This window comes from Aquila chrysaetos, chromosome 3, assembly GCF_900496995.4.
Source record: "Aquila chrysaetos chrysaetos chromosome 3, bAquChr1.4, whole genome shotgun sequence".
NCBI lineage: Eukaryota > Metazoa > Chordata > Aves > Accipitriformes > Accipitridae > Aquila > Aquila chrysaetos.
Window position 1 is genome coordinate 72871578 of NC_044006.1, and position 26175 is coordinate 72897752.

A 26175-nucleotide genomic window follows, 5' to 3' on the forward strand; every position below is an offset into this window, starting at 1 on the left:
ACCATATACGTCTGATGAGTCATCAGTTTGTTACAAATTACTTACTCTATGCTTTTGTTCTTTTATGTTTGCGTATTGTTGTTACTTTTTTTAATGTATTCTTTATTCAAAATTGTTCTAAAAATATTTTTAATTAGTAACCACTATCTTTAATGTCATAGTGAGAAACTCATTTAAAGTATTAAGTTTCTTGAACCTGAGGTATGTAGGACACAGGGAGACTTTCTGGAATTTCCCACTTGGAAGAATATCTCTCTTTTAATGCCTTTATTTTTCTCCTCCTCTCCTTTTTTTCTGGACTCAGATTTCAATAAATGGGAAGTAGCAGAGAGAATTTTATAAATTATTTATTTGAATAAAATTATTTTGCAGATTTTCCATTTCAAAACACTCTTTCTTATACATACATTTTTCTTAAAAATCAATACCTAGAAGCCCAGCACGGCTTTGATTTCATTTGCAGAATTCCAGCTCCCTCATTAACCAGCCAGACCGGCTACTGCAAGCTCAGAGCTGCTGCTGCCACTAAACTCCACTCCATCAAACTCTTGAACAGAAACGTACCTGTGCTTGACCAGTACTGGAAAGTCATTGCCATAGAAAAAAAATTGTTACCTCTTTCTGTTCTGGCGGTGACGGTTCAACTTTCCTATCCTTTCCTAGGTAAAGCACACTGAATTCTTCGGAGGAAAATCCCGATCCTTTACTCCAGCTGCCTGAATTTTTCCCTCTTTCTCCCCTTTGCCTCAGGTGATTTTCATCCTGAAAATAATCTGCAGATTAGAGGGGGTTTCTTTTCCCTTTTTAGGGGGTGGACAAGTTGGAAAGGAACGATAGATAAGATGTGCATTTCATTTAAAGTGCTACTCTCCAGACAAAAGTCCTAAGATACAACCATTTTGAGTCTCTGATTTTACCTAAGAATAGAGAAAGGGAATTTTTTCCCAACCGACTTGCAGCAAACTAAGGAATTTTTGTGAGCTAGTCAAAAGCTAATTAAGAATTTTTGCATAGGAATTAACACAGAAACTTAAGGTGAGAAATCTTGCGACCAGAACAGCAATCTTCTATGGTTAAAACAGAACTGAAAAATTCAGAGAACACAAAGAAATAGGATAATATATGCTATCATATAAGAAACATGACCTTAAGAGAGCCACTCCATACTTAATCCTTCTAACTTCTGCTCATTATTACTATATACTACACACAGCAAGGACAAATCAAAGAATGGACTGGAACTATAAATTCATATTATGAGTCCATGATAATGTTCTTTATGCAGAACATACATTTTTGCTCTGTTATATAAATAATGCCAAAATAGTTGGCATTATTCGCATAAACTTTTACATAAAATTTCCAAGTTCACTGAGGACTGCCACAATTACCTATGGACAACCTATGGGCTGTGTAATTACCTGTGTGTAACACAACTCAGCAGCTAGGAATTCCTACAGCAAACCCAACAATTTATGGTCTTTCTTTTAAGACCATGAAAGAATCTTGATTTTAAAAGGCTCCAAGTGATAATTTACCCTCACTCTAAACATTTGTACCAAAATTTGGTAACTCTCTGGAAATGGATCAACATATGCCACCCTGCTCTGCTATAGACACTCTTCTACCATACGTGCATCCCTCTATATATATATGATTCTACTGTTCCAACACAAATAAAAAAATTCTTTACCTGTTTGCTGTAGTCTATGTCTGTAAATGTGCTCAGTTTATCATCATCTTCAAACCCCTCACTTGTATTCTCTGCCTCAGCAATAGGGACACAAACAAATACATTGGGATTGGTAATAAAATCTTCAAGACCTGAGCATCTGTCCCCATTTCTCTCAGCCCATTCATTATTGTAATTCTCTTTACGATTTTTTATCTCTTCACACTTGAACCCGAGGGGGTTCTGTGCAGTCAATTTGATTTTCTTCCTGTGCGCTTTCTTTATATGCCTGAACTTTTCACAACAGGTATCCCATGTAACACTCTTCACAAAGTGAAACCCCTTGTGAATCCGAGCAAAGGCAATCCGAAGATTGTTCATTTCTCCATCATCCTCTGCTGTCTGGAGACATTCGGTACTGAAGGAGTTCAACAGTAGCGCAATGAAAAGGTTGAGAACCTGAAAGTCAGTGAAACAACAACAAAATTAAAAGCCAGGAGAGTAGCACTCAGAAATCTAAATTCTAACTTTGAGGAACACAGATACTATCAAAGTTCAACCTTACTGAGCAAACCAAAACAAGGTAATAATGAAGTGGTTATGACTGATCATAATGTGGTTGATGAAGTAAACTTCTCTCTCAGAAAGTTCAATGTTCCCATGACCCTCTTCCCCCCCAAAGTTTTTTAAAATAGTAGCTAAAACAGATCTGTGCCTGCCAAATGCATTATTTGGTCAAAACAACTTTTCAAAAGTTATAGTAGTAACAAAGGCTATGGTCATGGCTTGTCAGTTTAATAATTTCTCTTCCTTCTTCAAACTAGAATTAAATCAGGCTTCTGTGGAGCTGCTTCCAAAATCCTGTGAGATCCGATTCAGGCCCAGCAATTCCATCAAAACTGCAGCACTGTCACAAAAATCAAAATCAAGAGAAGCTCAAAGTGAGGTTTCCTCCCTGCTTTTGAGTAGATTTAAATAGAAGAATTCATAAACTTTTTTTTGTTTTGTTTTGTTTTTTAAGGGAATGGGAGAATTTAAATTTTTTTCCTAATGTTTCAGTTTGGGATGGGATCTATGTATCTTAATTTTTATCATGTTAGAACTGGGCAGATAGCACCCGTGAGTCATCCAGGGACCACAGTCAGCAGACAACATTAGCCCTTCAGAGACCATTTCATCCCATCTGTCTTAGTTACTGACATTAAGTTGGAATAAATCTCACTCTCAGATACCTCTCTGTTTCCGTTGATAATAAGAAAGCCTAGACAAGGAACGTAGGCTAAGCACTTAATTGTTTGACAGTATAACATTATGGGATATGAATATCACTCACAACATTTCATCACTGAAATCAATCATTGTGGTGTAGAACAGGTGGGATATTAAACCCAGGGATTTGGGATTCAGCCACAGAACAGATATTTCCCATAAAGGACTGCCTAAACCTAGTCCTTTTCAGTGGTTTCTTAAATTAAAATTGGTGTATTAATGATACTGAGAATGACATAAGAAACAAAGCTACTAAAAAAGAGTTTTTTATGATTTGGGCATTAAGAAAGGACAGAACAGGACAGGAAGGCAGCCTCTCCCTTACACCCTGGCACAGGTGTGCGAGGCTGTGTCGGGTATAACATAGCAGGATCTAGCTCTTGGGTGTAAACGTACTTAGAGATGATTAAAGAAAATCCTGATTTCAGTCACAGAAGTGTAGATTCTGCCATTTGCTGATAAAGAATTCAATCATTGCATGAGATCTTAAAAAACCCCCAAAACCTAAAATTAACTTACAGAGGGACTTAAGCACTTAGCTCCATTAATTCAGGCAGGTGAGCCATAAGCCTTACTGATTATTTACATCCAAATCCCAAGACTTGAAGAAACATAGTTGCCTGTATTGTATTTACTGCAAAGATATTCCTCGTCACATTGCCACATGAAAAGGTCAAGTGATGCTGTGTGCAAAGCACACAAAATGTGAAAATATGGGCAGCCACTCGAAGGTGAAAGGCAAAAGAGGATTTTGCAGCCGATAACACACACAGGTAACTTTTCCACCTGTGTTTAGGGAAACTACCTTTTGTTGACAAAGTGGCAATTAAGTAGATTCTACCATAGACAGAATGAAGAGAGGAAAATATAGAAAAACTCACCACTAAATTTCCTATCACCATGACCAACAGAAAGACAAGAAGGCACAGTGGCTGTTCAGCAACCACCATGCAGTCCCACATGGTCTCAATCCATTCTCCACACAGAATTCGGAAAATGACGAGGAATGAGTGGAAAAAGTCCATCATGTGCCAGCGTGGCTTGCCATTTTTGTTTATTTTATGGCTGTTCTCCCCATAGCTTCTCCCAAAAAGTTGCATCCCTACTATAGCAAAAATGAAAACGATGATTGCCAGGACGAGGGTCAGATTACTCAGTGCTCCCAGGGAATTACCAATTATTTTAATTAGAGTGTTTAAAGTTGGCCAGGACTTTGCCAGTTTGAAGACCCTCAGCTGTGTAGAAACATAAAACATAGTGTTAGACACCAGTAGAGATAACCCATTTTTGAACCGTTCAAATCCTGCAAAAAACATTTGACAGGTATTCTGAACGATTCCAGCAATGTAATATTTGTGGCACTGTGACACTAATACTTTTTAAAAAGTATTTATAGATTTATTATTTTTATTATTATTATTATTATTTTTAACTGGGCAACATTGCAAACATAAACTAACTGCCTCGTAAAGGACCAGGCTAGCTTGAGTCCCCCGTACGGGTTTGGCCATTGCAGGCAGGTATCCATTCAATGCACTTGATGTAGATTAGGGTGCCTAACTTAGATGTAACACAAAGGACCAAAATTGGAAGACTGGCTGCTATATTACTATAAAAACAGTCTATCTTTTGGTAAAGCAACCTAAATCAGTCCATGGTGTATGGTATGAATACCTTAACATAACTTCACATCTATTTTTAAGTATTGTTTTTTCTGCATTTGCACTCTAACACTTTTTTCCTAAGTTTCCTGTACTAGTTTTTAATTTTTGACACCAATTTTATAACACGTCTACTCTGGAATATTTTTTCCTCTGAATATTTCTTAGCATATTCAAAACAAATGTATACGTCATTAAACTCTGACTTCACAAAGTTTAAGAGTGTTTTTCTTATTCCTAGTGCCAAGAGAAAGAAAAATAAACCAAAACAAAACAAACACATTTCCAGCATCCTAACTGCAGACAACAGAATTATTATCTATTATACTCACAACATGAAGTTTTATACAACTGAGTAAGCATGAGGCATTACCAGTCTGAAGGATCGTAAAACTGACAGGACTCCTCCTTTTCTCCTTTCTTTCTTGCCCTTGTGTTTGGGTAAACTCAGTTCAATTAAACTCAATGTGACAATTACACTGTCAAAAATATTCCAGTGCTGCTGAAAATAATAATAGGGATCTAGAGCGATGATTTTTAAGATCATTTCTGCCGTGAAGATTCCTGTAAAAACCTGTGACAGAGAAACAGTATCATGAGCCTAAAAGTAACCATGAATTTATCTCCTCTTTAGATCGTGTTCCCACAAATAACATTCATAGACAGGTCAAGAAAACTCATTTTTGTGAACTTCTAATGCACTTTCAATTAAAATAGGAGTATTGTTTTCTGCCTTCTCAGGAGTATGTCAGAAGTGTATCAATAAAATCTGGGAATAGTCTATATTAGAAAATTAGAGTTTATAAATGCGGAGTTTGCTATCTTTAATTTTTACAGTTACTCTTTATGTCTCAAGTGAAAACACTCATCAATCAATCCTTGGTATAAAATGTCACATAGCTGAGATTTTGCTTACCAAGTTGCCTACATTAAGCATCGATTTAAAATTCTGTGACATATTATTGTGCTCCAGTGCCATGAACAAAGTGTTCATCACAATGCAAACAGTGATGGTGAGATCAATAAAAGGATCCTTTATGAAAGCAGCCACTTTTTTCTTGATTCTCAACCAAAGCGGAGAACAGTCCCAAATGAGATATTTTAAAGCAAAATCATTCAGGCATGGCGGGCATCTCCGCTGAGATTCTTCAAGTTCTAAATGCAAAAGAAAACCCCACTATAATTAAATAGTTATCACTGAGCAAAGTAGTGAAATAACAACTTCAGGCATTCAAAAGACCAGAGAAGAAAAAGGAAACCTCACATCTCACCCAGAGCCCCAAAGCTTCCCTGCACTTCCTACCATTCCGGTAGTCCCTACATCAGCTCATAACACGCAGATAAAATTCAGGGAAAACTGGATTCAAAAGGCATTCATGTGAACTTACTTCCAAAGCCTTTAGATCAGGTTTTATTTAGACTCAGACTTGTACTACAACAATTTGACTAAATACAGATGTTTATGATGCAGAGGCCACACCGCGGCCTCTCACGCTCTTGTAGTTCAACGTAGCAGCTAAGGCACTTTCCCCCTTATCCTCACGTAGATGTCCAGGACACTGGCTGTATCACACCCAACATCTTTTTCTCTCCTTTGACTCTCAAGGGATTCTACAGAGTCAATGGCAGCCACAGGAATTCTGACGGTAGGTGAGGCAAATCCAAACTACCGTGCCTGAAATTTGGCCTTAGGCCACTTCTGCTGGGAAGGTCATGCCTACCATTTCCCAGCTGATGCAAGTTGCCACACCTCTCCATTTTCTGTAAGTAAAACATGGGACAGGAGTTGTTCTGGCTTTGTCATTTACATCCTTTTGGTCAAATATAAATCTTATAGCCTTTCTTTCTTCACCATCAATACTAACGAGTCTTCCAAAATACTTTTGACCCTGCTGAAGTCCTATGCAAATTCATTGACAAACTGGAGCTTACTTAAAGGTAAATACAAGCACAGTAGGAATTAGTAATCTGTTTTTCAGGGATGTGAAAATTTTTCAGACATCAGATCAGCTGGATCTGACTCCTATCCTTTTCTTAGTTGGACCTGTCCTTATTTCTTCCCACTGTTTAGTCTTCATTTCTTCTTCTCCAGGCTCAAGTGCCAGATTCCACCCTGCACTGCTTATTCCCATGGGATCACCTTGACTCAACCCCACTCCAGGTGTAGCTCATCTTCTGTTCTTCTAGATCAAATGGCTTCTTGCTTATGCATACAGTCTGGATCCAGCAAAGACCCTTTCTGCTCCCCTTTCCAATGTCTGTTCTCAGGTTAATCCACAGCCACTTAGAGCTACAAGTCCTGTTCCATCCGAGTTCACAGCTGAAAGTGTGCAACAAACCCCAGATCTTTGGTGAATTACACTGCAAAGCAAGGCTCCACTGGATGCATTGCAACTGTGGTTCTCCCAAGAAAAATTTAAAAAAATTTAAGAAAAGGGACGTCCCTGCCACAATGGTACCCTCTTGCTAAATCCCATACTTGTGGTCCAAGGACTGGTGATAGAGTTCCTCAACAGGGACAAAAAAAACCCAAACCCAACCAAACAAAAAAAAACCCACAAAAAACCCACCACCAACAAAACCCAAACAAAACAAGACTTCCTCATCCTGAACAACTTGGGCTGAAATTTTTCAGTAAGATCTGCAACAAAATTATCCATCATCAAAATAACCGTCAATGATAAAACCCCCTGAAAAATTCACATGGAAAGGTAAGTTAAAGGAATAAAATAGTGAGGTTAAGTATTCAAAACCCAGGAATTACCAAAACTGATTTTACATGCATAATTTTATTGTTAGATTCTGCATGCTTAAGTCTCTGCCAGTGACATATCGCAAGTCACAGGGTCAGGAGAAGAAAACAGTACCCCAGTCCTGCACCTCAGATGCTAGAGAAACTCCTTCCACCCACCTTCACTCCAGTCCCCTTCACTGTCTGTCCTACAAAACGAGATCTTACAATAGGCAAAGGATGCATTCCAGTGCATAAAGACTCTCTGAAAATGCATTTTTTTTAAAAAAGATTAACGATGAAATTCCTAACTACACAACCTACAAATCTCTCTTAACCTTTACGAAATGTATTGACATTTTGGTCTTTCATGCTAGCATTACCTTAGGATTGAAATAAGCATAATGAGGAACCACTTACCCTCCAAGACACTGGTAATTATACTGACTGCACTTGCTGCCCTTTGTCTCTGAAGTGCCTCGTTAAAATACTCCACTGACAGATGAGGAGGTGAATGCATCATACTGCTCTCATCATTTACAGCTAGCTCCTTAAAGAAGTAAACATGATTAGGGTGATACCACAGGAATAAAATGAAGTAGGATGTGATGATGACTAACTGTGAAAGTTAATAGGAACAAGGACATGCAGCCATATGAATGTACCTTTTTACAAGATGGAATAGATGTTGAGAACGAAGGTCCTACTCTTCAGTAATAATGCTGCAGTAAATGGCTCCTGCAAGCATGTAATATCTACAGGGCAAGCACAAACCTTGGAAATAAGTGTATGAGGGGAAATAGGCCTAGGAAATATTCCAGAGACTAACGGAAAAGAACAGAGATGAGGGATAAACTCATAGAAAAGCATCGCCACCCACTTGGGGAACTTACAGACAAAGGTTCTGCATGATGCTAAAGGTGCTACGAAGGAGGAAGAAATTACAGGTACTGTTCAAAATGACCCCCCTGGACAGAGTATGGGATAAAAAGACTCTTTGGTGACTTGTAATTCCAGCACTAGGAACCTTCAAAACTATGTTAGTACAAATTGTGAACAGCAGAAAAATAGGGTTTGTAACAGGAATGCTGAGGTCTAGTTTTCAGGAATTCATTGGTGTTAAAAACCACTTTCTACTGACAACTTATAAACTCCCCACATCAGTAAACTTCATTTCACATCACTGTTTGCCATTACACTGAAACTTTTAAGACAAGAAAAACCTGCCATTTGTAGAGAAACCATAATATGAAACACATATTTAAAATAATATCTTTTCCTTACCAGATCCCCCTTTCCCGTGTCTTCCATTACCGGTGGGAGCATTACTCCTTCGGAAGACACTGGATCTAGACTGTGCACCCTGCTGCTTCCTCCTCCCATCCCCGAAATCACGCCATTGCAGTCGTCCGCGTTAGCCCACTTGCTGCTCTGCACGCAGTTCGGGGTAGCGGGGTGAGAGCTGTGGCTCATTTGACTTTGCACGCTGGAACGTCTTCCCATCTGCGTGACCGACAGTGACCGACGCTGAATTTCATGTTCCCCAGCACTGTGGGTTTCCTCGTCGCCAAAATCTGTTCTGGAATCAACTTCTAAAGCAGGTATTTGGAAATTGAACACGCTCCCATGGCTAAGTCTGCGTTTCGCCTGATTTGCGTTGGGACCGTACATCAGGCCAAGGAAAGACTAAAAGACCAGGAAAAGGAATAAAGAGAGAATGGCATAATATCATAAAGAAAATTTGGGGAAGGAATAAATGTTTATAGAGTTTCACAACATTTCCTATCAACCATTGCAAGTCCAAAACTCTTTACCCGATTTAGATTTTTCAGGAAGGATTATGCTTAGATTTTAAAAGGCAGATAATAAAATCCTATCAGCTGTAGCAGCTATTTTTGTGCTAAGCTTTATATTTATATTTTAAGCAAGAAATTTTAAACAGAGAATGATGGCACAAAATTTAAATTCTGATAGTCTTTCACTTTTTTCTGTTTCTTATTGTTACAGAAAATGTATTGTAACTGTTATAACTTTCCTTCCATCCTTCATTTATAGTATTTCCTTTTCAAATTAATCTTTACATATAAGTCTTCCTTATCCCAAAAGATTGTTTATTTTAAAGACTTAAGAGTGATCAGTGTTTGTAATGGGATTTGGTTTGTGCTTTCAAGCAATTTATTTTAGTATTAAAATTGGAAAAGCTGTAAGGATCTCAGATTCAGACAATAGATTACCAACTTTCGTTGACTGTCTGTGGACTGTGACTTGGGGAATTGTTCTTCTTCATTATCCTCTATGCCCAAGGACTTATTTCTCTTTTTCCTATTGCTTCTTTCTTTGATTTCTTTGGGAGACAGAGAAGAGGCTTCAAAGGAGCTAATTGACAGGATATCAATTCCTTTAATAGCCAATGACTGAAATGAAAACAAAAACATGGATGATATTTTTGCTGGGTACTTTGAACATAAGCAGAAAGAAAACACTTCCGTGCTCTATATTATTTCCTCTTAACAATTTGTGTTGCACAAAACTCATTAAAAATCTTCCAATATGTGATAACACTAAAAGAAAGAGGAGAGAATTTCCCCAACATATGGAGCACTGAACAATTTGCTATTTGCACTACGTTACATGATCGCATGTATTGGGCCTGCCAGGGGCAAAATAATCACATTATAGCTCCTATTCCTCCATATGGCAGATTTGCTTACAATAAAAATACTCAGTTCAAAAATAATGCTGTAGAATATATCCTTTTTCCAAAATAAATGCTCAAACAGTATTAAAAATCTGTCATTTTGTTGGGGATCCTTGGGACTGTATTCATACTGTGGCTGACTTTCCTTCCCATACTGAATTTAGGACAATGTTTTCAAAACACAGGAGTATTTGTCCCAGAAGCTTCTAAGCCATTTAAGTTGCCAAGAGACTTTCATTCAACTACAATAGGTTTTGTCTCAGACGTTAATGCAGTTGATCAATGGAATTACTGTATATTTCTCTGCTCAGCAGCCCACAATGATAAAATAGAAAAAGAAAAATTAAAAAACAACTACATTTTCTTTTGGAAGCTGCTAGCTGATGGAATTTTACATTTTCCAGATTTTAAAATACTGTTTTTCTTACAGTAACAGCAGCCTTTAATGGTCACTATCCACAATAAAATTCATTGTTTCACAGGAAAAATGCACAACTGAACAAGGAATTGCTCCTGTAGCTCTAGGAATCACTACTTCCAGTAAGTTCTCACTTGCTCCTGTTCCCATGAGTGACCACTATATACAGCTGTACACAAGGAGTGATGCTTTTGCCTATGTGCCTGCAACAGAACACTGAGATGAATGCTTGCAAGGGAAGAATTTATGTACCTCCTGCTCCTTCTGTAATAATTCCAAGGCTTCCCGAAATTTCCTTTCCTTTGCCTCCGTTTCAGCAATGGTGGCCTTGTTCTGGTCTTCGTATGCCATTGTTACTACAGCCAGAATCAAGTTGACTAGATAAAATGAGCCCAGAAAGATGACCAGCATGAAGAAGAGTATATACACCTTCCCAGAAGCTCTGAGGGTCTGTAAGCAACACACCCCAGAGATAAAAATTACCATAAAACGTACCAAATAAATAGGCTTTCAATGCATCTCTGAAATCCTTTAGAAGCACTCAGCTTCCTAGACACAATGCTTTGGGAAGCTTAGATGGAAATACACCTTCCTTGGCCCTTCTTCCCCCTCTTTCTCCCTCTTCCTATACCATCCCGTGTGAATCACTGATCGTATACCCCATGAGGATGACTGAGGAGGCATTGTTACATGTCTGAAGAACAATACAGGACCTTTTTCAAGTCTCTAAACCAGCAGGGTGATAGGGCTATTGCTGGGAAAGACTTCAGCATCCCTTTTCTAGGAGTCACGGTTTGCGGGAAGGGAAGATGTGGGCTTGATGACTTACAGCTATTGCTTTTATTTGAGGTTTCTTGTTCTCACTGCACATTTTCTGCTTTGGCTATTGCTTTCCCTGGAAGACCAGTTCTGAATTATGCACAAAGCTGGTACCTGCTGGTACAGACGCTCCCAGTAGTCCTGGGTCATGAGGCGGAATAAGGAAAGAAAAGCCCAGCCAAACGTATCAAAACTAGTGAAACCGTAATCAGGATTTTCCCCAATTTTCAAGCATATATAGTCTGGAGGACAGGTCCTAGAAGTAATAGTAAAAAGTAGAGCTCTTTTAGCTGTGCAGTTTTCAAGGAAAATTTCGGCTTATGTGAGAGTTCTGATTATTGTTCAACTCTGCATTTCATTAGATTGCAAATCAGTTTTCTACTCCAGGTAGCATTGGCTGGAAAGTGGGATGGAAAAAGCAGCACCCACAACCCAGCCACAAAGGAAGAAGACAGACTGGAGTAGACCAGCAACACAGGACAAGTCCCTCATCACCAATCCTCATCCCCTGCCCCTCACTGCAGAGCAGCCACATCTCCCTCCTTGCCCAAGCCTGCCCTCCAAAATCCATGTTTTGTTTTTCCAGTTTAACACTCACGAGCCTTCACAAAGAGGAACGTGTCTGTCCTGTGCTACATCTGAGATCATTCCAGGTTTTGGTTCTCTTGTACATCCATGGGGAAGAGAAAGACAGCGCTTGAAAGGCTCAAAGGAATTTAGACCTGAATAAGCCAACTGCAGGTTCATGCTTCATTCCCTCCAAGTATTAAATTATCTGTTTACTAGATTTTGTTGTCTGTGTTCCTGTTTCTGCATTCAAGGAAAGCTTGGAATTTCTGCTTTTGTCTCATATGACTGAGTGAATATAGAAGCACTGAAGCAGAGAAAACTTCCAAAGAAGAAATATTCTTAAGTGCACTTACCCAGCACCGGAACCACATAGCAAAATATCTGAGGTGCCCTCTTTCTTAGCAAAGTTTTCTATAAAAAAGGGGAAAAAAATTAAAACAAGAGAACTTTCTAGCCTGAATCCTCTATCCTTTAATACGAGTAGTGATGAGTAATCAGTGACCTGGAAGTGTATATGCCCACATATAGACAGATTTCCCACGCTCACAGTAACTGCGCCAGTTTGCAAGATGTCTTGTCCTCATTTATAAACATGCATAGGTGTATGCACAAATTTCAGACCAAAGGCAATCCTTAAAACAGCATTTTTAAAAATATTTTGGCCACATCTGCATAAAGGGAATGAAGAATTGGAGGGCACAGGCCCTGGTTTGGTAATTTTTAGCACAAACTCTGGCACAGTTTTGGCCCGTAGCAATTAGCCCTCTCCAGGACAGGGTACAAACATCATTTGGGGTAGCATAGACCAGTTCTGGTTCCAATGAACAATAAAAACCAAAGCCCTGTTTTGAGGAGGAAGGAAGAGTATTTGGTTGTGTGGATATAGACCATACCATGTCACTGCTCTGCTGAGCCAAACAGCAGGTCCTAACCCCGCTTAGTTGAGAAATACAGATTTCTCCAAGAGGATGCTGGAGCTGTGCCCTTTTTGACCTCTTCCCCTATTTCTCTTAGCGTGAGTTACTCCAATGCCTGAGCTAGCAGCAGACTGAAAGTAATAGCTTTAGTGCTAATAGCTAATTAGCCCCCATTAAGATGTGGTTTATTATCCCAGATGCAAGGGAGGTCTCACGTCTTCCTGGTGCTTCTCAGACCTTAGCTGTGCTCTACAGGTAAGCCAGCATGATTCAGACCCAGCAGGAATCTTTAGTATCAGCTGTACCGTACCATGTAAATACACCACAAAGGAATGAGTCACTATCTGGGCTACTTTCCACCCAAATTTTGTTCAGCTCTGCTTCTGCCAACTGACAAAAAGGTTTTTTAAGAAGATTCAGTGATTGAACTTCAGAGAATCATAATAACATGTAGTTCTCCATGTTGGAGATGGGAACTTCCCACAAAATCAGGACCAAAGCAGCCCATAAAAAAAAATATATAAAAAGTCACTTAATAGAAAACTCAGCTTATACTGCTGTAAGTCCTAAATCCTGTAGGAAAGTCATCTAACTTTCATTAAACCTGTCTGGCCCCTTCTATTTCTTTTGCTGTCATTGCAAATCACCCTACACACAAGATGTATTGCATGGGATGTGAACAAGACAAAGCTTGTGAAGCAACACAGATTTTTAATTTCTTCAGCTCTACTTTCTCCAGGCCATTGCCTTTATACAGCTGCAATGTTGTGCATTAAAAAAAAAAAAAAAAAAAAAATTTAGGTGTTTTTGTTTCCTGTTTCTTCAGCACAGAAAATTAGTATTTTTAGCCAAAGTTTGTCAAATCCACGGTCTCTTGTGTGGAGTTCTAGTCATTCCCTGGTTTTCTTTTGAAGCTTGTTTTCAATTACGATTTTTACAACATTCTGTATATGTAAATGACTTTGTTCATATGTGTGGTTTTTCAGTAGGTACAAGAGTTTCTTGCAAAAATTTTTCCTTCAAAAATCTTTTATACAGAGACTTTCTCCCCCTGGACTATGAAGTTATTAAAGAAATCCTGTCTGAACAAATCTTCCACACAGAGTGTATACAAGCAGCAGTCCTGTGTGGCTTTTTTATGTATTTCAACATTTCCCCTAGGAGAATGCTTTTCTCTCTATGTAACTGCTGCTGTGTCTGAACTCGCTGGTGGAGATTTTCTTCAGTGATGAAGCTTTCTTCAGATTTTTGGCATAGACATTGTTTACTTTAGCTTTTCCTTTAGCACAAGGCTTTTCCTTTCTGCATTGCATCTTACAGTTGCTGTTCCTCTGACAACGCTTTGGTGTGTTTTCAGATCTCTGCTCTGTGCTTCCATCACCAGCCTCAGTCAAGACGTATACAAGAAAGACGTATATTGTATATATCTTATATAAGATATAAAATACATATGATGTGAAGATGAAAGTAACTGACTTTTTTAAACAAATTCCTCTGTTTGTTTCATGCTGAAGTGTAGTTCACTGGGCAGCAAAATTAAGATGTACAGACTCTTCGGCGTGTAAGAAAAGGTGAACTTTGGGGAATTACAGCAGAGAATGAGCTAATGCGTATTTCAGTTATTGTCATATCATTCTGGGAAACAGAGCTGGACGTTACTGGAAAATTGGGGAGTGCTATTTCTTATAATGAAGGGAAGGGGTGCATTCCTGGATGCCTGCAATCTGCTCTGGCAATCTGAAGGCCATTATCAGGTAGTTACTCATCAAAATATCAATCATCAAAACATTAATATCATTTACAGCAGTGGCTATACATGCATGCATAGGTGTCTATACTCTCATCTAAAAAAGAATTAAGGAGAAAAATTACCTGTATCATTAGCAAGCATTTCATAGGATTCCCGTGTTTTGTTAAAGAAATTCGGTATTTTACTGAACACTGTAGAGTTCCTGATACACTTTTGTCTTAGATTGCCCTTGAAAAGCTGGAGGCCTATGAGGGCAAAGACACTCAAGCAGAAAACGGTCAGGATCATCACATTGGCAAGTTTCTTAACAGACTGGATAAGTGCCCCTACAATGATCTTGAGTCCTAGGAAAACAATATACAAAGGAAAAACAGGATGAAAAACTGAGATTCATATGTCATACTTGATTAGAGTTAAAACAATGTGTAACAACCAAAGTACCAAAATTACTGGATAATATGTGACAAATATATTTGCAATGCAAGTATAGTTTGGATGAAAGAGTGTTTAATATGAGAAAAATATTTTTTTTCCTCATTTGATTGACCCTAAAATTTCCAGATGTTCCTTTACTCTCTGTAAAATATTTAGGCAAGGATGAGAAGCCAGAGATAGTCTAGTTTTTCTTATCCAGAAAGCGTAATATGCATAATTCAAATGAAATTTCCAACACTGGTAATATGTGAAGCAACTGCGAACACTGGAAACAGTAATGAATATGAACAAAAAGACCAGAAAGAGAAGACAGAGGCAACTCACTGGTTCTTAATTTGTATTTCATCATGAGAAAGAATCCACTGGCTTTAAAACTAAGGGAAAAGTGAAAAGGAAACTGTTTTCCCAGGGATGATGTAAGATGATTAATAATAAAGTCCCTTCAGTAACCAGAGGTGTTTCTGTTGAACACACAGACCAGCTAGAAGAACATTCTGTAAAACTGACATTATAAAGTGTTAACAAAATCTTCAAACGCATAATGAAAATAAATTAAATATAAGATTGTTTCTAATGCTTGATTTATTCTGGCTGGGCCAGGTGACTGAGACACTGTGTCCACAAATTCAGCTGTGTCTGCAATCAATGAAAGATATAGAAAAAAAAAAGAAAAGGCAAAAGCCAACATTTTATTGGAGAAGAGAACCAGTAGTAAGTAGCAGAAAATATTCAGCAAAAAGGGTATCTTACCTGGGACTAATGAAATGGTTTTTAAAGCTCTCAGAACCCTGAAAGTCCGAAGGACAGACACGCTCCCCAAGTTACTAAATGCTCCCACGTAGCTGTAAAGTCAGGATATGATATGTCAAGTGGTTGAATGGAGTAAACAGGGCAATTATTTTACAGTGGTCATTCTTAACTGTCAATCCTTCTGAGCATATTTTAAGTATTAATAAATTACATATCAAGGACTTGTCTGAAGACATACGAAATAGGAATACATTTCTTGATTATTAGAGTTTCATTATGAGGTAGCTCTTGGCTTGTGCACAGCTGCTTTTGTGTCAGCATCTTAAAATATCAGGCATTAAAATTATAAACAAAGATAACACCCAAAATTATTCATTCAGGCTGAAATTCTGGCTGAACTGGTTTTATGTCCCTTCTGTAGCTGCACCTAACCAATATAAAAGCTTTCTAATTACTGCAAACTGAAGCTCGAACTATGATTTTGGGAAAGAAAGAGCCCAAATTCAATGCACTGTCCTGGTGTTTATAAACATCGCTCAATTTCCAAACTCACATTCTCATTCACAGGATCAGTATGTCTGTATTTGACAGCCCGGCTATTACATTTCACTGACTGAAATGCATCCATTCACGTACACTCATCACAGAGCGTATCTTGCTCTGCACAGCTCTATTCCCTTCTTGAAAGACTAATACACTGTTCTTACACAGTGAGCGATAAAACAAGGGGAAGAGTCAAAGTCCTAGATAGTTTCAGATGCAATTAGGACCCACAGGGGTGTTTTCGTACTGCAGACAGCCTTTTGCACCACAGCAACAAGAACTTCAAATACAAAGCGCAAGTGCAAGTAATCCATATTTTATATGTTCCCACTTACGCCATAACGATAACACTGAAATCCAACCAGTTCCAGGGATCTCGAAGCAAAGTGAATTCATTTAGACAGAATCCTCTTGCCAATATTTTTATCAATGATTCAAAAGTGTAAATGCCAGTGAAAGTAAATCTAAGGAAGGGAGAAAAGTGCCAAAGGAAAACAGCAGTATTAGCAGTTAACACGAGAGACACAGTCAGACTACTTACTGTCTAGGCCAACAAACCAAGCCACTGCTGCAGAGGAGTAATGGAAAGACTGCTGTCGATTTCAGCGTATTCTATCAGTATCTGCCTCATATGGAGTTTGAGACAGTAGTTGACTGCAATCTGGACGTGGATATTAATGTGCATGCCTGTGACATGGTTTTTGGCACTCAACAATTTTTTTTCAAACTCTTTCATGTGAGACCCCAGAATTTAAGAAAAACAAAATTCCTAGCTACTTGCTAAAATAAAGATCAAAATTTGTATCTTCCTCTGGTTTCAAGTAGCCAAGTGAACGTGTGATATGCTGTAAATTATTTACCTTGGGCACATAGCATCCATTTCTGTGCAGAATGTTTAATAAAACACTTAGGGAAATACAAGAGTACAGGTTTTTCAATTTAAGATGGCAATTATTCTTATTAATGGAAAATTATCAGTAAAAGCTCTTCTGGACTTACTGAGTGCACTTATCATTTCAACAAGGCAGCAATCTCCCTACAGAATTCAAAAGGCATTCATTTGGTAGTCAGCAAATGCACTAAGAAATTACATGGCTGTAGTGCTTCCCTCTTCATTTGGAAAGAAGTATTCTGAAATTATTATTGAAATGCATTTGAATGGTAGTCTTGATGCCAACAGCAGATACAACTCTTATCTAACCTTTAGCGCTCTCATAGGTAGAGAAGTATCTCAGCATCTTCTGGAGATATGTATATTAATACCATGCAGAGTCTTGTTCCCGTTTGCATGAGGATTTGCCATTCCCAACTGTTTCCATGTCATGTAACATAAGATAGTCAGAAACAATTGTAGACTTGTTTTTAAAACTAAGTATTTTGGAATCTTTTCCTTTGCATTAGGTGTTAGAATTATCAGGGTTCGTATTCTAATATTTTTATGCCAAACTGAAAAAGTGAGAGCTGAAATATTCTTTTTAAAAAAATAAAAACATGGGATTATCCAGTTTAAGTGTGACTACAAAGGCATGGATTTATTGTGATTTAATATTGCAAGTGTTAACATTCAGCAAGCGCTGAAGATAAGAGCTTTACTTTCTAACAGTGTCCTGGAGGCCAGGAGCTTCTGACAGAACATTTTATTAGAGCAAAACTCAGCATTTCAATATTATTAAAAAGAATTTTAAAAGACAGGAGCTCTTGATGTGCTTCATCAGCGTCAGCAACAATGGGAAATGTGTCTGGATAAAAAGCAAATAATTACTGAGAAACTTCAGAAAATGGGATAACAAACTGGAGCAGTAGGACAGACATGAAGCTAGTTCAACAGCAGAACTTAATCTACACTTAACTCTCTCCTATAACACCACAATTATTGTAGATATTGAGTTTAAAGACAAAAATACTCCCTCCATGCAAAAAAAATGACAAAGTCCTAACACAAGCAACTTTCCTTCTAAATCTCCATAAACTATCTTGAGTAAAAGCGGCAAGATAAGTCTCAATAATTCAATATAACTACAGAATTAAAAACATACGTACCCACAGATACTTACTCAACATACTTGATCCATGAAGGAGATGGAGAAGTCTTAGAGGACTCAGTCCGAGCCATGAATACACAATTAGTTATAATAGTGCACATGATAAACAAAGTGAATAACGTAAGTCACGGGAGTGAAGGCAAAGAATATGACATTGATTCAGAAATGTAACTAGATATTCTATCAGTCATACATGTCACATCTGGTTTTGAGTTTAAAACACACGTAAGGACAGCATGCACATGTATTTGCTGATTTTGAGTCATACTAGATGACAACACACTACCGTTGTTATTCATTATTTTTATTGCGCTTCTGTATGGGCTAGAGATCTGCTGCTCTAAGCATTGCAAACTTGGTAAAAGGTTCCTCAAGCACTCAAAGAGTGGGAGGAAGGATGCATTTTTAGTTTCATTTTATAGCGTAAAAGCTAAAAACTTGCCCAAGGTCACACAGGTGAAGCCCAAATCTGACTCTAAACTGGCAGAGCTGCACTTTTCTGAAGGAACAGTGTGAAGTCTGCCAGGATATTTGCGGGTATCTCGAAGGACTCTAGGTGCCCATGGTTAGCCAACCCTTGGGGTTACTTGGTGTCTCTCTGGGACCTGCTGACTATAGGGTACGAACTATAGGAACTTGGCCATCTAGCTCACGTGTAGACACCTCAGCTTAAGCACCTGGCTCTGGAGCTGAATCTCATGCCTCGTGTCATACCGCACGTTCTGGCAATCCAGGAGGTAGTTGTGCATGTGAAAGACATCTAGCCTTTCCATCATCTAGCCTCTCCATCCCCACAAAAAAAAAAAAAAAAAACCACCAACTTCTGGGTTTAGCTCTAGGCGTGGTCAAACTGGACCACTAGTGTTGAAATGCCAGTATCAGCCAACTTGCTGCCAGGGGAAAGCCTCAGATGAGAGGCATCGCTCCTCCAGGGATGTGTGTACCCTGCTACGATGACAGCATCAGACTCATTACAGCTAACGCAGCACCGCACAGCCAGGAGATGGCTGGAGACCTAGACTGCACACAGGGATACCACAGACTCTGCACTGCGCTCGATTCTGCCCCAAGCAACAGCGTTATTGCTCTGGTCTCAATCTCCAGTGCCACGCTGAAGCAATACACTAGTGATTCCCGTCCCCTAAATTTGACATATGAGGTGGGACCTATATTACCTTTATATTCCAAAGGCGTTCCCTGCAACAGCACCCCTGGAAATTTTCATTTTCATATACCAAAGTTATATATTTTTAGTCTGATTTCCTAAAGAAACTAAGTTTGCATAATTTTTCTTTCTATGTGTTTTCATATGCGTTACTGCCTATCTCAGCCTTTTTTTTCTTAAAATTGACCAATGGTTGATCAGCTTTGGCACATGATTTGAATTTAATTCCTACAGTTTCGGTAAGCAGAAGATGAGAAAGAGCATAGAGGCCTTATTAGTCTTCTCACTGAGAAAGGCTTCAGCGTGAGGTATTTGTTTATGAGACATCAGCAAATCAACATCAGACATCATTCTCAAAACACAAATCTGTAGAAAATCAAGCTTCAATACCCCCAGTACTCACAAAACTATTTATTTCTTAAGTAGCACAACAGCACCAAGGCAATAATAATTTCTAAGGTAATTCATAATTAGAAGTAATCTGGAGTGAGGAAAAGTCTAGATTGAATCAATGCTCTAAAATACAAAAGCACAGGATTACATAGGGTTTCATAATCAAAAAGAGTGAATGAAGCCAACAAAAGGATATGAATGCACTAAAATTTTAATTGCTGTTCTTCGGATTGGATGGAAAGGACTGAGGATCCATAAGGCACGTGTAGCCGTAAATCTGAAGATTATTTTCTGTTTGTTTAGCACTATGAAAATCTTTTAAAAAAATAAAGAAACATGAAATAAAGTTTTCAGGAAGTTGAACACAGAACATATTTTTGTACTGTAGCCTGTTGTATCAGTGATGAGCAAGAGCTTGATTTTAACTTTAGACTGTTTGTTTAAATGGGAAGACTCTTTGTAATACTTTGCTCTCCTTTGATCATAAACTGATGAAAGAGTTAATACCCATTAACTGTCAAACTGAAAAAAAAATCCTCAGCATGAACTTCTTTTTTAAACCTTAGGACTCGCAAAGAGTTGTGCACAGAACTAATCTTGCTTATGACTATTCTCTTAAAATAAATTGAACCTTTCATTGGGTCAAGATATACAGAGGTGGAAGGAAGAATCACAGCCTTTATCATTATTTGCTGTTGTTGGTAGTGATCCTCTAGCTCTAAGACTGTAGAAATTAGTTCAAAGTATTAACCATTTCTCAAGCAATAAGCATAATTTCCAATGGATTAGTTCCCATTTCTCTGCTCTTTATTGAAAATCATATTCTTCAATACTTCATTACTAGAATATGGAGCTTGAATAAGTAGGTTTTAAGGATTCATCAGCAAATGTTTTTAAATAATTTTTATACTTAGGTGATCATTTATTGTACATTTAAGTGGAACATAAGCATTGAGATATAGAGGAACACATTGTTTCAAACCATGGAATTTAAGAAAATTTACAAAATTATCATTTCTTGTAGATCTGACTCAAAGCCCTCTTTTCTTCCTTTATCCATTTTATTTTTTTCTGCTTCCATTCTGATTCAAATGTTAATCAAGTTTGTATTATTTAATTCCTGTAATTCAAAATTAAGCTTTTTTTAAGAAGATTACAGCATGTCATTCAGCTGTGCCAACTGTCTGCATTGTTCTAATCTAGAAAGGGATGATAATTTTTCCAAAGGGATGTAAGCAAAACTGTTTGATAGATCATCCACATAAACACTTCACAGCAGCACAATAAAACAAATTAAAATCCAAGCATCTTGGTTGGCTCTAACCTTACGATCTTTGTAGTATGGGTCGAGATCCTCCAGTGGTTCCCCAATAAGCTCTGGAGGAGGATTTCCATAGAGAGCTGGTAACTTCTGGAAAGCTTTTAGGTCAAGCTGAGGACGTGGTTTCTCCTTAGGTTTCTGGTCTATAGTATTTCTTTGACAATTCCTCTTAGCAGCAATTCTCTTTTCGATAGCAGCCAAGGATTCATAAGTGAACTTACGGAAGTTGTTGGTACCCGGTAGTAAGAACTCGGCCATTTTTCACTCTTCTCTTCCTGTCACTAATTCTGTCCAAATAATAGAAACAAGTAGAAAGGAAGTCAAGTAACTCCAAAACAGGTAAATTATGAAAATTAAACAACTGCTTGCCCATGCATGGCTAATAACATAAACTTCTGAGCCATCAGCTTCTAAAAAGAAAAAAAAAAAAGATATGATCAATACCTTTTTCAGTGAGATGTCTGTTCAGTATTTTTTTAAATTATGTGTATCTGATGATAGGATGTGGGCAGACCTCTATAAAGTTAAGAGTATTTTTAGAGCACCTCATTTAAGATACCTGTTATCCCAAATGCTCTTGAGCTGTTGTTCAGAAAAAACCTAAGGTATTGGTTTAACTCCGTATTTGGAAATGGAACAGTAAATCCAAATATGTGGAAGGTGTGTCTGCAACAGAAGGACCAAGTGTTAAATTAACTAGCGCGGATGTAAATACTCAGATAGATAACCCATCCTGGTGGTGTCAGCACAGGAATGAGCAGTGTCCAAGCATCAGAAGATTTAATTCATGATCCATAGAGTCACTACTGACTGACATGGTGGACAGAAATGCTTGATCTGACAAATACAAGTATCAAGCACAAAGCTTATATTTTAGGCCCACTTGTCAGAACAGCAAAAGTGAGATTATACTAGAAAAATACTTTGCATTATTTAATGGAGAATTTTGGTCAGGTATTGGATAGGATCCGTTCAACTAAATGCTACCTGAGTGCTTACTTTGGCAGTATAGTGAATCCAACCTTCTACCGTAACGCTGTGAAAAGCTTCAAAGCAAGCTCATGAAGTGCACATATATTGATAGTGAAAAAACTGAAAACATTACAAAGAGTAAGATGATCCAGACCTGCATTCTTGTGCTAAACTCACTCCAAAGCTCTATAAGGAGATTCCTCTAAAATATTTTCTTTGATTACAACCTCTAGGAAGACACTGTTGATTCAGTACAGAGTCACAGAGCTACTGAGCCAGTGCAGTCCCATCTGCAGGCTGTGAAATGATCCCATCTGGTCGAGGGCTTCATGCAGGATGTATCATTGCTGAGTCTGCATGGAAGAAGATCACATTAGAGGCACACAGCCAGGTCTTTCCATCCAGAAACTGCCACCACCACTTCAATGTGCCCTTCAAAGTTGACTTCGTAACTAGCAGTCAGAGCTTCATCTTGGAAAGTTTAAGCTGTCCTCGCTGGACAACTGCCAGATGACCTGCTCTTGCACCTTTCCTTTCCAGGGACTATATGCAACATCCCAGGAAAACACAAAGACTGAATCAAGAGGCTTTGTTTTACTGGAAATAATTTTACCACCTGTGTGCTGACTCCCTGTATCTTCCCCTGCCATGCAACGCCATTTCATTTTGCCCCAGATACAATATGATTTCAGTTGTCCTCACGTTGCTGAACTATAAAAAACCATTGCTGTGAAAACAACAGCTGGAGGCCAGTGACAAACTAACTGCAGTGAAATCTTTTCATTTTTGCAGTCTGCCTGCCTCTCCCATTAAATAAGCACACAAAATTATAAATAGGAAAAGTATCCCTTGCTTCCAGCACAAAATAGCAACATTTCTGGAAGAGAAATAGGACATTCAGGCAAGAATACTCATTATATTACATTTTTCGAGATCAAGCTAACAGTCTGGAAGCTGTGTGTAGTATTATACCAAAAATGAAGAACTTAACATCCACTCCCAATTTTTCAAGTCTTCAGCTAGCCAAAGTGGTGTTTGTTTTGTTGATGCTCAGAGTAATTTAGATGTTGTGGTATCAGTAATGAGAGCTCTGAATGATGCATGAAATGACACAATTTCTGTGCAATGCACGGAGGGAATACAATAATTACTTTATTCTGCTTTGTGCCAAATCATCCAAACATACCCCCATCCCTCCACACAGCACTTCCATAAAAGTCTACCTGATCTCAAAAGTTCACCATAAAATTCTGGGTTTGCTGCAGATTTCTTCGCGGTTTTCTCTCCTCTCTTCCATGAAACCATCTTTCAAATCCCAGAAAAGAAACTTTGATTGTCACACTGTTCTCCCTCAAGACTGTTAGAAGGCAAAGCAAAATCCAGGAGGACAAGATGTTGCTGGCTAAAGCCAAGGATGGGGAAATAGAAGGAAGCATGAAGGCACGTAGAGTCTGCAGGTCCTTGGCCAGAGCTAGACACCAGGCAGGGGAGTCTTTCCTGGTGGTTTTATAAATTGCTCCACAGGTGAACGAACATTAAGGAAAGGAAATAAAGCCTTGTGCTTGCTGTCTCACATGTCAGTAGCAAAATTTCCATTGATGACAGCTGCAAGCCATGGAGTAGAAGGCTAAACTACACTTTTCATTCATGGGCAATTCTGAGCTACTCAAATGAGTCCTGAATAAAATCTATTGATTATTAAAAATGGAGTAATCTGGAAAAAATATTCCTGATACATTCAAGCATCTTTTAAAATATCCCCAAAATAATTTCTGTTACTTATAGTCTCAGGGAGGATAACAAACAAAGTACAGCTGAGATGTATTTAGGTTTTTATCTGACAGGGCTAGACTTAGCAATTTGACCAAAAGAAGTAAAAAGTGTTAATGCAAAACCATTTTTGCCCTTGATGTCACAGAAGCAACAAAGTACCATTTTGGCCTTTTCTCAAGACTTGAAATACCTACAAAATAGTGTGACATTTAGTATCTCTCTAAAATGAAAAGTTTTCTTATCCTTTGACTGACTGAAGACCAGAGAATGCTGAATGAAATCAACACGACTGAAGAAGAATAATAATAAAACCAAAAAAAGGTATTTACGATTTGTTCTTTTATCTGTCAAATGTATTTTCTATGAATTATTTCTCAAATACCAAAAGTGTAACTAGATAGCTTTCCAAAGTAAGCCTGCCGTCTTGCAAATGTGTTTTTCTCTTTAGGAATATTTGTTGTGACAGACTAGGAAACAAGGTTATTGTCAAAGATGTTTTCTCTCCTTTTCATGCTATTACAATCACCCTAATTCAATCCTCAGTTAATGAATAAATGTTGTCCTCAATTATTTGATTTCTTGGCTTCATGATCTATTACGGAAAGAGGTGAAAACATGTTGACAATGACTGTGATCAGCATGACCAAGGTAATTAGTTTGATCAGAGTGGCCAGGATTACCTTCTTCGATTTTTTTTTCTTTGTCTTGGATGATTGAAATTCTTGTCCGTTAAAACTGTCCCTCTGCTTTAAAAAAGCTTTCATAATATGCACAGAAATTTTCTCTTAAGTAACTGGAATAACAGTTGTTTGAAGACTGTATGTGAAAAGCCTTGTCCTATTGGAACAACTGAAATTTTATTATTGCCTTCAGTGTAGCTGATTTTTGTACACTTTTGCATCTTATTCAGTGATAATATCCAATGCCTGGAAAAGCAAAGTTAGGGACTCTAGACTGATCCAGCTCTTTGTATTGCCAGTAATTATTTCAGGAGTCAAGAACATCAGTACGGACCTTGGAAAGACATGCTAACCGCACCACCCAAAGTTACTATGGTAGACTTGGGCTGTGTTGCATCTTTCTACATCTGAATTTCCAGCAGATGAGACAAATAGAACTGAATAACGAAAGATTTAGTTAACAGCAGTTCAAAGCTTCTGTAGAGCAGTTATAGTCTTTCCTCAGAAACTTTTCTATATTTTGAGGCAGATGATTTAATGACACTTTCTTAATGATCTTTAAAACATGTATGAAAATAACTTCTGTAGGTTTTTTTTGATCATAGAATAATTCAGGTTGGAAGGGAACTCTGGAGGTCTCTAGTTTAACCTACTCCTCAAAATGGGTCAGCCATGAGGTCAGGGTTTTATCCAGGCAAATCTCCAAGGACAGAGACTGCACAATCTCTTTGAGCACTCTGTTCCAATACGTGACTCTCTCAATCCATTTGGACCCCTTGTTGTTTCAATTTATGCCCCTTCCATCTTGTCTTCCCCCCACGCACCACTGTAATAATAAAAAAGAAATAAAATATTGCATTAATTTGAAAGGAAAAAGGCAATGCTCCCCAATGCCTCTATATAAGGAAAACAAGTATTATGCCTACTTCAGCCCATTTAGTCTACCTATTTATAGCAGCCTACAAGAAACATCTCACAGGTCTGAATAACACCATCCAGTGGAGCTCCATTGAGATTGCCAAGGGAGACAATAATCAGCATATTTGCTCATTAGTTTCCCACCTTTAGCACATCACACCTTACCTGAACTGAGCTGTGGCACCAACCTTTGATTATTCCAGGTTCAACCCCCAAATTCATTTACCTTCTCTAGACAACCTGGCTGAGAGCTGCAGTCCTCTGAGTCTCCTAGCATGGCATCTGAATGAAAGGAGATGGCAACAGCTGATCTAGCTACCCTATACCCTCGTTGCAATCAATAAAACTGAGGACACAGACCAGCTAATGATAAGTAAACATATAGATTAAGAAACATGAACGGTGCCGAAAAATGCAACTGATTTTTTTCATTGCCTATAAAAGAAAATTTAGCGTGAGGTAAATCCCATTCTTTCATATTTACAGTTTACAGTTCCCAGCACTGGGGAAGAAAGGTAGCAAACAGTGTGGAGATTCACAAAAGAAAGAGCTGATAAAGCCTGCTCGCATTCATCCAGAAAGCCCCTTTGGGTAGGATTCATCTCACCTCACTGCAGACATCTCGGAGTTAGACAGCTACATCTCCACTAGCTCTCCAACTGCCTGCTGAGACACCTT

At 38.3% G+C, this 26175-nt stretch overlaps 1 protein-coding gene across 5 annotated transcripts in view; it reads right to left on the bottom strand.

The window, feature by feature from the left end:
• The window catches only part of LOC115339253 (sodium channel protein type 5 subunit alpha-like), a 44010-nt gene that overhangs the window by 13985 nt on the left and 3850 nt on the right, over positions 1 to 26175 (bottom strand). For 2 of the 5 annotated variants that reach the window (XM_030008947.1, XM_030008950.1), the window contains exons 2-19: positions 22281 to 22479; positions 21158 to 21441; positions 20030 to 20148; positions 18288 to 18395; positions 16569 to 16697; positions 15691 to 15782; positions 14628 to 14849; positions 12192 to 12249; positions 11383 to 11524; positions 10702 to 10899; positions 9568 to 9747; positions 8618 to 9019; positions 7754 to 7883; positions 5519 to 5757; positions 4976 to 5176; positions 3823 to 4176; positions 1694 to 2131; positions 616 to 762 (exon numbers count right to left, since the gene is read on the bottom strand). In XM_030008947.1, the coding sequence (XP_029864807.1) occupies positions 616 to 762; positions 1694 to 2131; positions 3823 to 4176; positions 4976 to 5176; positions 5519 to 5757; positions 7754 to 7883; positions 8618 to 9019; positions 9568 to 9747; positions 10702 to 10899; positions 11383 to 11524; positions 12192 to 12249; positions 14628 to 14849; positions 15691 to 15782; positions 16569 to 16697; positions 18288 to 18395; positions 20030 to 20148; positions 21158 to 21412 (3414 nt within the window). In that variant the 5' untranslated portion in view covers positions 21413 to 21441; positions 22281 to 22479. Of the gene's footprint in view, positions 1 to 615; positions 763 to 1693; positions 2132 to 3822; positions 4177 to 4975; positions 5177 to 5518; positions 5758 to 7753; positions 7884 to 8617; positions 9020 to 9567; positions 9748 to 10701; positions 10900 to 11382; positions 11525 to 12191; positions 12250 to 14627; positions 14850 to 15690; positions 15783 to 16568; positions 16698 to 18287; positions 18396 to 20029; positions 20149 to 21157; positions 21442 to 22280; positions 22480 to 25662; positions 25780 to 26175 lie in introns of all 5 variants that reach the window. The other 3 variants (XM_030008949.1, XM_030008948.1, XM_030008946.1) reach the window with 3 other exon arrangements.